The sequence below is a fragment of the Chenopodium album genome, chromosome 24, assembly GCF_948465745.1.
Source record: "Chenopodium album chromosome 24, dcCheAlbu1.1, whole genome shotgun sequence".
Taxonomy (NCBI): domain Eukaryota; kingdom Viridiplantae; phylum Streptophyta; class Magnoliopsida; order Caryophyllales; family Amaranthaceae; genus Chenopodium; species Chenopodium album.
In genome coordinates this window covers 15828538-15848459 of record NC_137857.1, presented here as the reverse complement: position 1 = coordinate 15848459, position 19922 = coordinate 15828538, and the positions used below count along the sequence as shown (strand labels likewise).

The following is a 19922-nucleotide window of genomic DNA, read 5'->3' as shown; positions in this document are numbered from 1 at the left end:
GGAACGAGACAAGAAAGGGGGATGGGGCGGTTGGCATACTAATTTCTCTTAAATAAATGGTCTCTCTTCTTTTAATTAAATAATTAAATTAGTCATTAGTTAGTTGGTTTAAAACATTACTTATTAACACAAGTCAACACAAACAGTTAGCTTAGTCATATAGTAAGTATGCACAAGTAAGAGATGCCCAAATAGTTAAGTAGTCACAAAATGATGCAATGAGTTTGCAACCTAACCATGGCTCTTGTTCTCTAAAGTTCAAGGATAAGGGTTAGTCAAAGAGGGTCCAAGGTTATGAGTCCGGATGCATCGCGTGGAAGCCTTACCCTTGGAAGGGTTGGCGCGTATGGATGGGACCCCGCAAGTTAAACTTGCTTCCACAGTTTGGTGAATTTACAAACTCGGATGTAATAAACGTCATTACCATGATTGTTCGATTGGGTAGATGGAGCGTGAATTCCCATAGGGCTATAAACATATGTAGAACACATATGGGTTCAGAAAAGAGGGGAAAACTCAATTAGGAAGTAAAATCGAGCAAACAGTACTAGAACTGGTTAAAGCAAGAAGGTGGATTTCTGGCTCAGTATTGGAAGAACTTAACGTGAGACAACAGCGACCATCGTGAGGAGACGACCCTGTCCCCAAACAACATTGTTGTCGCATGGCGACAGAGCCATCGCACTTCGATGGGCACTATTTTCTCAACACCAGTTCCTACATGCCTCAGCAGCTTTCTGTTCTTAGAATTTTCCAGTTTTTCGCAGCGTTTTTTCAATTCTAATCGTGAAAGATATTTCCCAAATTTTCTACGTGTAAATATCCTATGTTTTTGATGCATTACGGATGGTATTTCCAATGCAGAACTTTTTATGCTTGTGCCACAATAATAATCAAAATTCATACATGAAATACTTTGAACTTTTCGACTCTCATCCGCTCATTCTAAATTATTGCCAAAATAAATTTAAGAATTAAAATAGAAATCCTCCCCAGTGGAGTCGCCAAAAACTGTAGGGAACATTTCAAGCATCCCAAACTTGAACCCCACTGTGATCATACACTTAAGCATGGTGGCGTCCAAAGGGGAGGAAACGAGAGAAAAAGAGTCGCCAACAAGTTTTAGGAACTTGTAAATCGTTCACAGGGTGAAGGTTACACCCCTTCACGATCCTCGAGATCGCTAACTCCATCGTGGTCTGGAACCATGACTGGATATTCAGGGATGAAGGTACGAATCCAACCTAAAAGAGATTGAACCCGCCCTAAAAATAGGCCTCTTCTTTATTCTTCTCATATTTATGTGCGCTTTCTGACTAAAATACAATCCTTAGATTAACCCTAAACCTGTTTAATATATTTTAGTTGAATATTAATGCACAAATAAATCTATTATTGGCGATCACTTGAATTAAAATCATATAAGCCTAAACCAAATTATTAATTATCTTATTAGGCGTGATTTCAAGTACAAATTCCCTTTAAACCTGCAGAAAAGGCGTGATCAAGCAATAACAATAATATATATTAACCAACATAATATTAATCATAAACCCAACAATCATCATCTTAACAATAAAGTTTAATAATATTGGCAAGACCCTAGGCATGATACTAACATTATTAATAACAAACCCTAGCATGGCATTAAATTATAAAGATCAAAGCTTTAGGCGTAACGTGATACTAACATGATATTAGAAAGCATAGGAAGCACCCTAAGCATTATATTAGAAATCAATAAAAATATCCTAACATGATACTAGGAATTGATAAAATCTAAGCATGCTTTCTAAAATAACGGGAAGTAAGATAATTACTTACTTTGATGTCTCGTACCTCTTTCGAAAAATAAAATACACGCGTTAGTAAACTTCAATAAAACATTAAATAATAAATCTAATCAAAGAATTGAAATAGGATTTAGGACCAAACCCTCAGAAATTAGCAACCTTTCACGTCGAGGGCAAAGGCAACTTCGAGCTTGGATAGGTGTGTCTAGAACTTGTGAATGTGGAATGGTGTATTTTGAAAAGGGTTAGGCTTAGAAAAAGAATAGGGAGAGAATAAGATTTAGCTTAGAGAGAGAAGAGAGATGATTGTTGGTGATCAAGCTTGTTGATGATTGAAAACGGGGAGATATGACCTCTATTATAGAAAAATTGTCCGGAAATCGATAGATAATAGATAGAATTTGAATCGGAATATAATTGGTTCTATCGCAGAGTTGTCACACGAGACAGGGTCTGTCATTTGGCGCAGGGACAATTTTTTGCGGATTTTGTTTTTATCATTTCTTTTGACCTAGAAATCCAAATAAGTCATATAATATGTCGTTGGAAAGCCCTTGAAGTCTACTTTCTAACCCAATAAAATCATATAAAAATCTTGTGTACATAAAACAATATGGTCGAAATAGTGGGATGGTATTAGTTTTTGGATAGAGTTTCGAATTTATTTTATATCTTTGTCGCTATGGCTCGCAATTAATATTTTGATATATCATTGGAAATATAATTTCAATATCTATCCAAAAAAATGAGATTTGGATAAAAAAATACGAGGCACAAAAATAATATCTGACTATCTTTGAACATCTTTAAATTCGAATAGAATTAGGAATTAAAAAAAGAAATTTTTTTAAAAAAGAAAGTTTTTATTCAATTTCAAATTCTTTAATCTTATATTTTCAAAAAGGATAATTAAGATCTTTTATAAACTTATAGAAGTTTCTAATTTATCCTAATTAGTTTAGGAATGGGATTAAACATTTGGACCCTCCACATGATCATTGAGTCGTAGGTAAAATTCGGTTTGGGCCCAGTTTAGTATTTTGGCCATAATTTCCTCATTATATTATTCATCGGAATTGGGCTTATAATATATCGTTGGAAAGGTCTTTTCGAGCCCTATCAAACTACACAATTATTGGACCCTTATCATGGACCAAACTAAACTGGACTGGACATTTTCATAAATAGAGTATGAAAAGGAATATTTCGAAAACAGAAAGAAGTATTTTTATTAAAAACAACCGTATCATAGGAATTTTCACACTTTCGCTTTGTTCGATAATCAATGACGTGAAAGATATTCATCATTGGGTTTGGATTTTGGGGAGACCAATCAGGTGTCTACACTTATGAACACAATTCATGTGATAAATTCGAAGAGCATGAGAACAAAGCAAACCCATCTCACTAAACAACATGCATGTACAACATATTGCATGTGTTTCTTTATTATACAACCTCATGCTTGATTATATCTTTCCCAGGTCTCCACAAATGATAACAATATTCAGAAAAATTCAGACTAGCATCCTTATGATCACAAGCAGTACAATGAACTCTTCCTCAAAAAGCACATAAGCTTGAATTGTATACAATGATCTAGCATGAACAAGAATCCTAATGTATGCAAAGGGCAAATGACAATTACCTCTGATTGTATTAATTATAATCTCTCCCTTTTTCTTTGCTTCTCCACTCTTGAACCACATCGAGAAACACTTGATAGAAATCACATAGACCTTGTGTCTTGTTAAGCCTTTAAGAAACTGATTTGTTAGTTGTCTCACTACGTTGAGATGAAAGCACACTTCCAGACCAATGTTGCTTTGAAAAAGCTGGACACCACATCTCTTTAATTTTATACAAATCACTTAACCAATCAACCTTTACATAATGATATTTCATCAACATTCTGTAAATCAGACATGATCATTAAGAATAACAATAATGATCAGTACAAATAAACAAGTATAAACCACTAAATGTTCATATTCTATAAACAAGTATTTAACAATTTAAATTAGCATAAATATTTAAGTACATATACAGGAATTAATGTACATTTAATAAACTAAATATTCACATTTGGGAAAATATATATAATAAGAACTTTTTAAACTAATAATAAGCAATCACAATATATGTTGAACATATTTACAAATTTAAATGTTCAGATTCATAAAAATAACACATAACAAAATAAAAAGTATAAAAAATCAAGAATAACAGAAGTACCTTTTCCAGTAATGCTCAAATTCAGCTGGAGTTTCACAATACAAGCAAATAACCAAATAAATCAGTGAAACCATCCAAAGCTCTCAACGCCCCAATGTGTATCTTGGAATTTTGTTCAATATGCCACACACATAATCTATAATGAACACCTTTGGGGAAAATATTTCTTATACCAGCTGCAATTGCTTGAGCTTGATCAGTCATTGTTGTAAAAGGACATTTCCTTCCCATAGAAGTTAGAATAGTATCAAATAACCACTCATATGATTCTGTTCTTTCATTAAGTATAAATCACATGCCAAACATCACATTTTTTGCTTGATGATTCATACCAACAAATGGAGTACAAATCATACCATATTTGTTGGTCCTATGAGTAGTATCAAAAACTAACAAATCACCAAAGTAATGATAATCTCTCATCATCCTTCCATCTCTCCAAAAAAAACTAACCAATGCACCATTTTCATCTTATTCAAAATCATAATAGAAATCTGCTTCATCAATGTCTCTTAGTAAAAAATTTGATTAATTGATTGTTGTCACCTCCCTCAAGTTTAGCTCTCTTTTTAGCCGAAATAGCATTATAAGCATCAGGAGCTGTAAAACAAAAGTTATGAGACCCTCCAACCTCCTTCTTCAAAGCTCTCAAAGAATTAGAAACTTTAACTCCACTCAATCTAAGTGTAGAAATGTAATTAATATGTTCCTTAGAAATACCCCTTTGAGACCTTATAAAATGTCTCTTATCAATAGGAATCATTTCATGACTATGGACCATCTCATGTCTTGTACATGTATATACACCTGAACGATCAATACTAAACTGCACAAAAGCTAAGCAACCAGTCCTTATGTCAAGTCTCTCATAGGACCTATTATTCCTACGCTTATCATCTTTAAAACCCTCATTTGTACAAATAAATCTTTTCATAGAGAATGAATCATCTCTTCGCCTCTTACTTTTTCCAATTCTAATTCCAAAGCCCTTTGTAAATGCATATTCATTAAACATTTCATAAGCCACATCTTCAGAAGGAAATTGTTTCCCAAAAAAATTAGAACTAGTTGGTTCTTCAAAAACAATAGCATCCTTTTTTCCACTGCAATAATAAAAATGTAACAAATGAACACATACAATAGCAATCATGCTCAATTACAATAATGAATTTTATAAGTAACTGTACAATAACCACATGTAAAATTAATGATTATTTAACATTACACAAATGAACATCTATTTAAATGATAATGAAACATATAAATGAACATTTATGATTACATACATAATTATAAATTACATTTATTACACATATTTAAACGTAAATGAACATACAATATGACATACATGAACATTATTTTTAGGAAATTTTGTTTTTTACCACCTCACAAAAACACGAAAATCTCTTTTACCACCTCCCAAAAAAAAAAGTATTACTTTACCACCACATAAAAAACACGAATATAGGTTTTACCACCACTTAACTGATTCCGTTTAAGAATTCGTTAAGTGGGCCCATAAAGCCACGTGTCGTGTTATTATTGGCCAAAAAAGAAAATAAAATAAAATAAAATAAAATAAAATAAAAAAAATAAAAAAACCCTAAAACTACCCAGCCACCACCACAGCGCCACCATCACGCCACCACCCAACCCACGACTACCCCCCCCAAACCTACCACCGGCGGCGCGGCTCCACCCCTCCCTCTCCCAACCCACCTGAACGCCCCCTTCCCTCTCCCGCAACCATAATCGACCCAAAAACCACCAACCCACAACCCTCAATGACCACGAATCCCCCCAAAACAGCCACGATTTCGTCCACAAATGGCCGAAATCGGCCGGTTAAGGCCACTCAGCCTTAAAACCGGCCGATTTCGGCCATTTGTGGCCGAAATCGTGACCGTATTAGGGAAGGAGGGTTTTGGGTTTGGTGGTTTTTGGGGGTGTTACGGTTGCGGTAAAGGGAGGGGGAGGGTTTAGGTGGGTTGGGGCTGGTGGTGCGACGCGGGTGCTGGTTTCGGGGAGTGCTGTGGTGAGTTGGGGGGGAAGGCGGCGCTGGCGCGGGGGTGGTGCTGTGGTGGTGGATGGAGTAGTTTTAGGTTTTTTTTTGTTTTTTTTTTTAATTTCTCTTTTTTTTTTAACAAATAAAATGCTGACACGTGTTACCGTGGACCACATTTAACGGAATTTTTGGATGTAAACCGTTAAGTGGTGGTAAAACCTATATTCGTGTTTTTTTATGAGGTGGTAAAGTAATACTTTTTTTTGGGGAGGTGGTAAAACAGATTTTCGTGTTTTTGTGAGGTGGTAAAAAACAAAATTTCCTTATTTTTATACGACGCAAAACACAAATGAAATTAGTTGAATAGCAAATTTTATAAAACTATAGATATTCATTAAAATGCACAAAACTGGAAAAAAAACATCAATCAAATAACAAAATTACAATTTAAAACAATAAAATCACAATAATACAACCAAAACTATAAATAAAAAAAAATATCATCAACAACAATGAGATCAAAAATTGTAATCGAGCATTATATAAGTTATAATGCATACAATTAGCAATAACAATTAGGAAAACTATGAAATCAAAAATTATAATTGAGCATAATATAAGTTATAGTTCATACAATTAGCAAAACTACAAAAATTAAAATTGAGCAATTACAAGCGAAAAACAGAGCATAATCAAAATCCATTGATTGAGCTAGTGACAAATTACTCACATTGATTCGTAAACGATTCGAGTAAACCAACCCAAGCAGGAAAAATAGAATCACAGTCACGATCAAACACAATTGAGCTAGAATCACAGTCACGATCAAACGCAATTGAGCAGAGAGAGAAATTTGGGGAAAAATGCAGGAAAGAGAAAATGAAATCAGTAAAATAAGAGAGAAAAAAAAGAGGAAACTAGGTTAGGAAAATCATTATATATTTGCCTGAATAGAAAGTTAACGAAAATGAAAAAAGAAGAAAGAAAAAAAATACAAAAATGGCAGAAGATGTAAAACGACGTAGTTTAGCGGGGGGTGTGAGGAAAGATACCTAAACTAGAGTCTAGGGAAAAATTTGTATGTTGTGTGACCTCTTAGGATTTATTCTATTGGGCTTGGACTATTTGACTAGCTCAAAGATCATTTATCATATCTAGCAACAGACAATGACAACCCAAAAGAACAAACTTATTATCTCCATAATAGTGATCTTTGATATATCTAGTAATTGCACTTATAGAAGACATAATTCCGTCATTATACTTATTGAGTAACCCCTATAATAACCTTGACCGAGTTACCCTAATAACATTGACAAAATAACCCTTAAAGCCACAAATAAAAGTTGGCGTGGTCTATATTAAATACACAATTTTGTTGATTTGGGTAATTTTTATTTGTGTTGAAATACCTTTTGATTATTTTTGGGCAATTTTACATCGGATATATAATATTTATTGTATACCTGATGTTTTAAAAAGTTTGTGACTATATTATGAGATGGAGAGAGTATGTTTCATTATGTGGATTAAGACGTGAGTACACATGAAGGACAATGTACTTAGTACTAGTCTATTAGATATATGTGAATGAGCTTGATTTATTATGATCTAGAAGGGAAAATATGACCAAAATATGTATAGTGAATATTTAGGCCTTACTCCTATATTTCTATTTTTGTATATTAAACAATGAATTGAAAATATTAATTAAGTTATGTGATAGATGGTTACACATTATCGTGATTAACATTGTCATAAAATTATAAATAATCAATTAATGTAAAAGATCAACTTCACCATTATGCATTAATCCAGTTATTGTATAAATATACAATAACTTTTTGGTGCAGCAAGCCACACCGTGTGGCAGGGGTTACTTGAGTTAATTTGTTAAGAGTTACCTGAGTTATTTCGATCGATCAAGGTTTACTATAGTTACTCGGGTAAGGGTTATTTGAGGGGTTCGGACAAGGGTTACTCGAGGGGTTCACTCAGTATAGGGATCTACCCCAAAAAAAAAAAAAAAAAAGAACATTTCACAACATTATACCCCCTCCGTTTTCAAATAGTTGCTCAACTTTTCATTTTCGGCCGTTTTTAAATAATTGCTTCATTTATTTCTTTATTTAAAAACTTTTACAATATGTAATTCATTTCTCTCAACTAGTGCACCCAACATAAATCATGTTTTATTTAATTATTTCATATTCTTTTTCGTCCAATTGTCTCAACTCTTTTTGTTTTTTACAAAAATTTTAATCTTCCACCTATCCTACTACCTCCATTACTTTATCCAATTTCTCCTAAAACTCCGCGCATGGAGAAATGAAGCGAGTATTTTAAAATAGAATAAGTATCAAATATTGACTATGTTTAAATGTACATTTACTAGACCTATTACAATTTAGATCTAGGAGTGAATTCATATCACACAATAAAATATACGTAGGGCAACTTTAATGCTTACACAGACCATATATCGTAAGGGTTTTTATTTTTACATTTGAATAAATTTTCATATAAAGGTGTTAATATTCAACTTTTTAGCTTAATATTTTATTACAAAATTCAATCAACATTTCGAGATATTGCCTAAATTCAATTACACAAACTATTGGGTGCGGGCACTCGCACCACATTTTGCTTTCTCTTTCTCTCTCCTTCTTCTCTTCCCTTCTCTTTCTCTCTCCTTTGCTCCTCCTTATTTCTAGATCTAAATTAAAATCAGAAATTCACATCAATTGCATAAACAATTATAATTTATCCAAAAGGGTATTGTTTCGAAATTTGATATTGAATCAATTTTCTTTGCGATTGCAATTGATATTTACGATTTGCGCTTTGCGATATGGGATCTCGGAATATAAGGGTGTTTGCTGGTGGACCGAAGGAGTTGTTCGCTGGTGGTAGAAACGTTCGCTGGTGGTGCTTCTGGTTTGCGTGGTTAGGCTAGGCTCCAATGTGGTTGCGGTACGAAGAACAGAGAGTGGTGGTGCGTAGTTGTGTTGGTGGTGATGTGTAGGGGTTGCGACAAAAAGGAGAAAGAGTATGGTGGTGCGTGGTCATACGTGTAAGTGGTGGGTGGGGGCTGCGACAGGAAGGAGAGAGTGTGTGGTGGTGCCGTGGTGGTTGTGTTGATGGTGATAGGATTAGAAGAGAGAGAGAGAAATCTTGGGCTCTTGAAGTCTTGGCTTAGATGTTTTATGAATCTCCTAACAGGAAAGAGGAAGAGTGGGAAAGATGAGAGAGAATGAAATAAAAAAAAAAATTTGTACTGGTATACATTTTGTACCTCAACTAATACAAATAATATATCAGCCAATTGATATTTCATATCAGCCAACATTAAAATACATTAATAAAAACATATCAGCAACAAAAAGAACCTATGAGCTAGCAAAAGATACATATAAACCAACAGTAGGAGTATATCAGTCAACTGAAGGAACATATTAGCCAATAAATGAGGCGTATCAGCCAACAAAAGCAACAAATAAGCCAACAAAATAAACATATCAGCCAACAAAATATAAAATATAAGCCAACAATTAAAATCCGCTTATCAACCAACAAAATAAATATACCAACCAACTAAAGAAACATATAAGCCAAATGATGTCTGATATCAACTAACAAAAAGAACCTATCAAAAATATATATATATATATATATATATATATATATATATATATATATATATATATATATATATATATATATATATATATATATATATATATATATATATATCAACTAACGAAAAAAATATATTAACTAACAAAAAAATCATATCAGCCAACACATGAAACACATAAGCTAAGGCAACAAGTAAAATATATCAGCTAAGCCTTCAAGAGCCCAAGATGTCCGCGTGCAATCACGTATCATTCAATTAACATTCCAGGACTTGCCCAGTACAAAACTAGTATATATATATATATATATATATATATATATATATATATATATATATATATATATATATATATATATATATATATATATATATATTAAAATGTGAGTTTTTTCTTTGATATTTTAGAAAAAAAACCATCAAAATTTAGTGTGCGGCTGGTCACACCATATAACTGCTTGTAAAATAATAAAATAGCTTATATAACACTAGTCTAGTAACCCTTATAACACTAACATAAATTTGCCCTTACATTAAAAAAAGAAAAAAAAGAAAAAAAAAAAAGAAAAAAAAGAAAAAAAAGGATTTACCCCCAAACACAATTTACCCCAACCAAACCCTCACTCCCTCTTCTCTCTCCTACAAACAGTTCTCTCTCCACACCACCACCACCACTACCATCAGTCCATGTCCATCACCACCACATCCTCCATTAACCTCCCACCACCACCTCCTCTTACCTCTGATTTCTCAATCCACATAGTTAGCTGCGGAATAACGAGGAAAAACAAGGGAAAGGCGGTCGCCAAAGACAAGAATTTTTTTCTTCTTGAAATTAGGTTCAAACGCCCAAAAATTTCGACCAATCTAGGTTTAAATGCCCAGTTCGTTCGAACGCCCGTATGGTTGTTCGAAATTTTTGGGCGGTTGAGTAAACGCCTAGAAATTTCGAACATCCATTCCGAACAACGCGTTTGAACCTTGGTGGTTCGAAAAATCTGGGCAATTCCCCTTTTTTTTCGAAAATTGGTTTTTAATTAAATGGTTTTAATTGTTGTTTGATATTTATAATGTCTACTGGAATATGTGATGACATACAATGTAAATCATGCGATTAATCTATGATGTTTATCTTGGTAGTATGATGATATGCGATTAAATCATAATTAGGCGTCAGTTTTGATTATGTTTGATATTGAATTATATTAAGCACTACAAATCTGTTGTTGTTTGAGATTAATTCATGATATACGAATTAATAGCGTTAGTTTTGATTATGTTTGATATTGAATTATATTAAGCAATACAAATATGTTGTTGTTTGAGATTAATTCATTGTGTTGTAAATATATAAGCTGGGATTGAATGTTGATTCATATCACCACTTGATAGCGTATTGATCTGGAAAAAGGTTGAACCTTTGGAGACCGGTATCAAATTCTGTTTGAAAGGAGTATTTTTTTTTATATATATATATAAAATAAGGGTAAATTTGTAATTTTCAGCTTTCCATAATAAATAAATAAATATATATATATATATATATATATATATATATATATATATATATATATATATATATATATATATATATATATATATATATTCAAAGCAATTTGCGCGTAGGACTCTCTTTAACAGAATATATATGTAACACCCCAATAATCCTCTCTTAAAAACCTGTGAGAAACCTGTAAATAACCTGAACAAATTCAAGAGAATTACTGGTGTGCTACCGCCACGTGTTCAAACGTTAAGGCTATCTCAGAAAATAGCAGCGGAAAACCAAAACAGTTTTAAATAAACCTCAAAGCAAAGTATTTAAATCAAAATAAGTATTACAAGTTGGAACCTTTAAGGCCCTTATTCAAAACCCAAAAGTAATAGTAAATAATTAAAATTCAGTGTTAAAACAAACTTAAACCAAGGGAAATAGTGTCAAATAAAATCGAGTTAAAATAAAGTCAAACTTGCAAGACAAAAGAAATGTAAGCAACCAACTCTCTACTCAAGATCCCACAACCCTGATGAATGCTGCATGTGAGAGAACCTGCGGTTATTCTACTCCCCAATATTACAAGTGTAAAAATTGGATCGTCATAGGGTCATTGAAAGGCGAAGGCCATGACCAAAGAAGGACACACACACAAAAGCACGCAATCAGTAAAGCTGAGTACATACAAGCTGCAAAGTAAAATAAGGAAGTACTTAACATGCTACTAATAATCAATCATACGCATCATTAAATAACACACTCAACACACGACTCGATTATTTAATTTATTAAGACTCCACTAGCTAATAGTAGCTAACTCATTTCAATTTATTCATTGGATTTAGCAATAGACAAGGTTGTCCAACCCATGTCCCATTTGGAACATCAATAAAGAAAAACCCCATGCCTCCTTTCGGAAACATCAATAAACATCCAACGACCACGGGCGCGACTCCGTGACCGTAGTTAGTATGAGATCTCACCTAACTCCTAGTTTTGAAAAATATTTGAAATAAGAGACTCGTAGATCAGACGGCCTCGAGAAAAGTACACGGCTAATACCCCATGTACCCCAACCCCTGATTGTCATTACTCCAGAAGTGCACCAATCCAGAGTTTTATTGCTCATCCATCTTGCACTTTACGTGATTTACAGGTTTAGACTTGGTGATGACTCATATGCATAACAATTCAATCAATCCTATATCAATTCAATCAAGTAAAACAACTTTTCAATTTCAATTCTTGATTTATTAGTGGCAAGCAATAGTTATTAATTATTCCTTTACTACCTCGGTGTATAAACACCTTAAGTGCATAAGGCACCCCAAACTCTTAACCTTGTCTTATAAGACATGAACCATTCCTTTACTCATCCTATTTCATTAAATCATGAATGAGTAATAATTAAATCGTTTCACCAATCGCATACCTTTGCCTCTAAGCACACCTTGCATAATTAGTACATAACCAATAATTGCAATAAGAAATAGTGCACATCAAATGAAATTCACAATGTATAACCAAACAATTTAACCCAGTCATCCCTAGACATGATACTAAGTTCTCGATCCATCCTTAAACATGCACCTAAAAGCAAGGTTTTGTAACTTGTACGTACCTTGAGTAAACAATTCGATTGGCCACTTTAAAGACTAGAAATCACCTTCTTCAAAGTCCTCTCCTAAACCAAATAATAAGGAATAAATCAATACCAAAGCAATTAAAATTACAGCAATACTAAAGTATTTAAAAACCTCTCAAACCATTAAAATAAAGTCCTTAAATTAATCCAATTAGCCAAAACAAATAGTACAACATCCCAACTACAAGTTTAGGTGTTAAAATCATGAAAATATAGTGTTTAATAATAAATTACAGCAACTTTAAAGTGGTTAAAAAAATCTGAAAATTTGGTTTAAGCATATAAAATAATCCCATAAGCATAATTATTTGAAAAAGCTATCATATAGAAATTTAGTGTGTTAAAAACCCAAAAATACATCAATTCAACGCACTTAGAGGCTTCAAAATAGAAGATACAAAATCTGAAAATTTATTAATAATCAAAATAATTGAACTTAAACATAATTTACACATAATATAATTAGATAACTTAATTAGTACGTTTTAAACCCTAAAACCATGAAAAATCAACATTTAAACCCTAAATTTTTAATTAAACCAAATCTGAAATTTTATTCAATAAATTAAACATGATAAAACTCATAAATTAATAATCTTTAATAACCCAAGTATAATATCAAACCATAATAATAATAATTCATGAACAAAATTTCAATAAAGATCAAAACTTTAATTAAAAATAACAAGAATAAGAGAAGGAGAAATAAGGGGAAGGAGAAAGGGAGGAGCCGAACTGCTGCTGGTGGCTCGGCTGGCGGCGCGGCGACAGATGTGGTGGTGGCTGCTGGCGGCAGCAGTTTCAGGTATGTTGTTTTTTTTTTTTTTTTTTTTTTGCTTTTGATCGTGAAAACTGTAGGAGGAGAGGAGAGTGTTTCTTTTTTTTTTTTTGTACGTGAGAATTGAGGGAGGAGAAGGAGTATAAGGGTTTTTATTTGGGCTTTAGTTTCCTAATTAGATTAGGAGTAGTATTCCTAAATAGACTAGGAGTATTTGTAAATCAATAAATAAAAAAAATACACTACTTTATTTTAAATCCTTCCATAAAATAATTTATTTAATGAAATTACCATAAATATAATTACAAGAATAATATATAATTAAATTATAATTCATTAGGAAAGATATGATAGAATCTCTAATTAATTATCTTATTGTAGTATTATCTTATCTTAGGAAATTATTGTTAGTTTCCTAGTTTGATATTATTTGGTATTATCTTCTCCTTGTAGCTCAAGGAATCCTCTTGTATAAATATTTGATCATAATCAATGAGAAGGGCAAGTGATTGAGTATCAATCTTAACATGGTATCGGAGCCACGTAAATTCTCATAAATTTTTTTATAATCATACACAATGTCCGGCGACAGTGGCACACCGCCACCACCGCCACCAAAAATCGAACCAAACTCCCCGTATTACCTTGGACCTCAAGATCGTCCGGGTGATTTTATTACCTCTCAACGCCTAAAATTAAACAATTTTAATGATTGGTCTCATGCAATTTATATAGCCCTATCTTCCAGACGCAAATTCGGCTTCCTAGATGGTACTATCACGAACTATGCCCCTCCTTGCACCAAGGATGATTGGGTAACAATACATTTCATGCTTGTTTCTTGGCTTATGAATACAATTGATCCGGAAGTACGGTCCATGCTATCAAACTATGATAATGCAAAGAAGCTCTGGGATGACTTACATGAACGGTTTGGCCTCGTTAATGGACCTCGAATTCAACAATTAAAATTCAAAATTAATCGGTGTGAACAAACAAAATCTATGCCTGTTGCTGTATACTTTAGCAAGCTTTCGGTGCTTTGGGACGAATTAGATAAGCATGAGCCTTTGATCGGTTGCAAGTGTGGCAAGTGTACATGTAATATTGGAAAACAACACGCACAACGTCGTGAAGGGGATCGCCTACAACAGTTCTTACTTGGGCTATACTCTGATTATTATGCCGCTCTTCGCTCTACTCTTTTATCACAAGAACCCCTGCCCTCCTTGAATTCAACAATTAAAATTCGAAATTAATCGGTGTGAACAAACAAAATCTATGCCTGTTGTTGTATACTTTAGCAAGCTTTCGGTGCTTTGGGACGAATTAGATAAGCATGAGCCTTTGATCGGTTGCAAGTGTGGCAAGTGTACATGTAATATTGGAAAACAACACGCACAACGTCGTGAAGGGGATCGCCTACAGCAGGTCTTACTTGGGCTATACTCTGATTATTATGCCGCTCTTCGCTCTACTCTTTTATCACAAGAACCCCTGCCTTCCTTGAATCGTGCCTTTTAGACCATTGCTCAAGAAGAACGAGTCCGTGGCATTGCAAACATTAAAGACGAGCCTTCGGAGGTAGCAGGCTTTGCGGTTCGACTAGACAACACCTCGAAACCAAGGCTGTCACGTGCTGAAAGGGCGGCGTTGGTCTGCTCTCATTGTCATAAAAAAGGCCACGATTCAACTACTTGCTTCGATAAGCACGGGGTTCCCTCGTGGTATGTGGAGAAGTATGGCTCAGCAAACCGTGGCAGGGGTGCACCTGTCAAAGCTAACGCAACCCCACCTACTGCTGCACCCTCTAACTCTTCCTCGGCTTCTACCTCAATGCCGCATCTTACCCCCGAGCAATGGCAAACTGTGATGGACGTTATGGGTAATGCACAAACACCTTCTCATAGGGTGAATGGTAAGTGGATTATTGACACCGGTTGTTCTCATCATGTGACCGGTGATTTCTCTTGTTTGACGGATGTTCATGATGTCCCTTCTTGCAATGTTGGCCTTCCGGATGGCTCAAATGTGGTTGCTATGAAAGAAGGCGTTGTAAAAATAACGGAAAAAATAATTATTCCCAATGTGCTTTTTGTTCCTAAATTAAATTGTAACTTAATTTCGGTTTCACAATTGTGCTCTACTAATAATTGTGAAGTCATAACTAACTCTACATTGTGCACCATACAAGACCAACGCACGAGGGAGGTGATTGGAACGGGTGATCTTAAGGATGGACTATATTATCTTCGGGAAGAGGCATCAATTGCGGCAATTTCGGTTGAAGATACCTTGACTCTTTGGCATAAACGGTTGGGACACCCCTCCGAAAAAGTTGTAAAGCTACTTCCTTTTCTTAGCAATTCTAGTGGTCATTTAAATAAAAATTGTGAAGTGTGTCATCGTTCTAAACACACTAGAGACAAATTTCCTTTAAGTGATAATAAAGCTTCCCGTATTTTTGAAATAGTACATTGTGATCTTTGGGGCCCCTATGTTGAACCCTCATCTTGTGGTGCTCATTATTTTTTAACCTTGGTTGATGATTATTCTCGTGCCGTTTGGATATATCTTTTAATTGATAAAAAGGAGGTCTTTAAGATTTTTATGTCTTTTATTGCTATGATTGATAGGCAATTTTCACAAAAAATAAAAATAGTTCGGAGTGATAATGGTACCGAATTTTTTTGCATGAAAAATTATTTCCTTGCCTAGGGTATATTATTTCAAACATCTTGTGTAGGCACCCCTCAACAAAATGGGAGGGTTGAGAGAAAACATCAACATATTCTCAATGTTGCCCGTGCCCTTAGATTTCAGGGGGGGTTACCAATTTATTTTTGGGGGGAGTGTGCCCTTGCGGCGGCTCACATAATTAATCGTACACCTTCGATCCTTCTAGAAAATAAAACACCTTATGAGATGTTGTTTGGTACCCCACCTTTATTTAGTGAATTGAGAGTGTTTGGTTCTTTGTGTTTTGCTCACAATCAAAAGGCAAAAGGGGATAAATTTGCAAGCCGAAGCCGAAAATGTATCTTTGTGGGTTATCCCTTTGGGAAGAAGGGTTGGTATTTGTTTGACTTGGATAAAAAGGAATTTTTTGTTTCTCGTGATGTGCGGTTTTTTGAGGATGTGCTCCCTTATTTGGATGCCGAAAGTACCAATATTGATCCAAATACTAGTGATATGAATGCTACTATTGACATGGGGGAGAACTTGGATTTTTTTCCAAGTATACATGACAGTGAGGAGGGGCTGCCAATGCCGCAGCCTGCCACCCCTCCACCACTGCCACTCACGGCTGCTCCAAGTCCCAGCCAAGCCACGGCTGCACCAAGTCCCAGCCAAGCCTCGGCTTCTCACGGCACTACTGCCACGTCAGCAGCAGAGGACCCCACGGCACCCAATTTGATGGGGCGTGGGTTTCGACCAAAATTTCCAAATCCTAAGTGTCGGGATTTTGTTACTCATACTCATGTTGCAAGAATAGTCCATCCCAAGCATCACTCAATCCGATTGCTGCACCTCCCTCAGGTATGCCGTATCCTATAGAACATTATGTTAGTTGTGATAAGTTTTCTGCAAAACACCGAAATTTTGTTGCAGCTATTACAGGTGGGAAAGAACCACGTTCATTCAAAGAAGCAATGCAAGATCATGGTTGGCAAGTGGCCATGAAAGAAGAGATGAATGCTTTGGAAGCCAATGGCACATGGACTTTGGAGAAACTTCCTCCCGGAAAAAAGGCCCTTGGGAGTCAATGGTTGTATAAAATTAAATACACTTCGGATGGTAGTATTGAACGATTGAAAGCAAGACTTGTTGTCTTTGGTAATCATAAAACTGAAGGCATTGATTATGATGAGACTTTTGCCCCGGTGGTTAAGATGACCACGGTTCGTGCTTTTCTTGCTATTGCTGCTTCGAAAAATTGGGAGTTGCATCAAATGGATGTGCACAATGCTTTTCTTCATGGTGATTCACATGAGGAGGTATACATGAAGCTTCCCCCGGGTTTTACCACTAATGAGCCGGATCTTGTTTGTCGCCTTCAAAAGTCTTTATATGGTCTCAAACAAGCTCCTAGATGTTGGTTTGCCAAGTTGACTACGGCCTTGAAAAAATATGGTTTTGTACAATCATATTCCGATTATTCTTTGTTCACTTACACAAAGGGTTCAATTCAACTCAATGTGCTTGTGTAAGTGGATGACTTAATTGTTGCAGGGAACAATTCTACAGCTTTGAAATTGTTCAAAAATTACTTGAATACTTGCTTTCATATGAAGGACTTAGGTGTTCTAAAATATTTTCTTGGCATTGAGGTTGCAAGAAGTAGTACCGGCTTGTTCTTGTGTCAGCGCAAATATGCTCTGGATATTATTTCGGAAACCGGTCTAATAGGGTCAAAACCGGCTTTGACTCCTATGGAACAAAATCATCATTTGGGGCGTACTACTACTCCGCCTTTACTTGATCCGGAGCCTTATCGAAGGCTTGTTGGAAGGCTCGTTTATCTTGCTGTTACTCGGCCCGATTTAACATATTGTGTGCATGTTCTTTCCCAGTTCTTGAAATCTCCCCAAGAAGCTCACTGGGACGCGGCATTACGTGTGGTACGCTACCTCAAAGCTACTCCGGGCCAAGGAATATTGCTAAAGACCGACGGTGATCTCACCCTTGAGGGGTGGTGCGACGCGGACTGGGCTGCTTGCCCCCTCACGCGCCGGTCAGTTTCGGGATGGTTGGTTTTTTTGGGCCATTCGCCGATTGCTTGGAAGTGCAAAAAACAGCCCACGGTGGCCACTTCTTCTGGTGAGTCCGAGTATCGTTCCATGTGTGCTATAACAATGGAAATGAAATGGTTGAAGGGTCTACTTTTAAGTCTTGGGGTTCAACATCCTAAAGCTATTCCGATATTTTGTGATAGACAAGCCGCGATTCATATAGCTCAAAACCCGGTGTTCCATGAACGAACAAAACACATTGAAGTTGATTGTCATTTTGTTCGAGATGCAATTCAAGAAGGTCTAATTACTCCTATTCATTTGCGTACTAATGAGCAACTCGCGGATGTTTTTACGAAGGCCTTGGGTAAACAACAATTTGATTATCTCCTTAGCAAGTTGGGCATCTTTGACCCAAGTGCTCCAACTTGGGGGGGAGGGGTATTAGGAAAGATATGATAGAATCTCTAATTAATTATCTTATGGTAGTATTATCTTATCTTAGGAAATTATTGTTAGTTTCCTAGTTTGATATTATTTGGTATTATCTTCTCCTTGTAGCTCAAGGAATCCTCTTGTATAAATATTTGATCATAATCAATGAGAAGGGCAAGTGATTGAGTATCAATCTTAACATAATTAAATTAAAATGTGGGGGATTACAATATAATTTCTTGCTACGGAGCCCGTAAAGGGGTTGTGGATACTGCTGTACGAACATCCGATGTTGGATATCTCACGCGCAGGATTGTCGAAGTAGTTCAACATATTGTTGTACGTAGAAGAGATTGTGGAACCTTTTGAGGCATTTCTGTAAATCCTCGAAACGATACGATGCCAGAAAAATTTTTAGATTGTGGAACCTTTCGAGGTATTTCTGTAAAATCCTCGAAATGGTACGATGCCGGAAATTTTTTTGATCCAAACATTAATGTATTCTAAATTAAATCAAATGTTCTAATTTAGTACTCACATGTTCTAAACCATAAATTAGTTATGTTTGATGTCATAAATTTTAAATAACTTGTTCCAAAATTTTAATTTATATGTTCTAAATTTTAAAATGTGTGTTCTAAGATTTTTAATTATATGTTCCAGATTTTAAAGCGTATGTTCTATTTTTTTACACGTTCTAAATTCTTTAGTCACACTTTCTTTATTCTATATCAATATGTTCTAAATTTTTATTCACATGTTCATAATCTTAAACCAGATGTTCTAAATTTACTCATATGTTTAAAATTTCATAAAGCAAATTTTATAAATTTTTAATCACTTGTTCTAATTCTTAAATCAGATGTTCTAAACATTTTATTTACACAAATGTTCTAAATTATTACTCATATGTTCAGAATTTTAATTTGAGTCACATGTTCTAAATTTTAACTCGCATGTTCTAAATTTTTACTCACATGTTCTAAATTTTAAATCAGTTCTCATATAAGTATGAATTCTCACATATGGACCTATTCTGGAGGGATCCGGTGAGAATTCATACTTATATGAGAACTGATTTAAAATTTAGAACATGTGAGTAAAAATTTAGAACATGTGAATAAAAATTTAGAACATGCGAGTTAAAATTTAGAACATGTGACTCA

General features: G+C 34.7%; 1 protein-coding gene across 1 annotated transcript; it reads right to left on the bottom strand.

Moving 5' to 3' along the window:
• Positions 1-3551: 3551 nt before the first annotated feature.
• Positions 3552-10431, bottom strand: LOC145610606 (protein FAR1-RELATED SEQUENCE 5-like). The gene is made up of 5 exons (XM_081665916.1): positions 10388-10431; positions 4575-5131; positions 4202-4297; positions 4029-4053; positions 3552-3705 (listed from the first exon to the last, which is right to left on the bottom strand). The coding sequence occupies exons 1-5, from the start codon at positions 10429-10431 to the stop codon at positions 3552-3554; spliced, it is 876 nt and encodes a 291-aa protein (XP_081522042.1).
• Positions 10432-19922: the final 9491 nt, after the last annotated feature.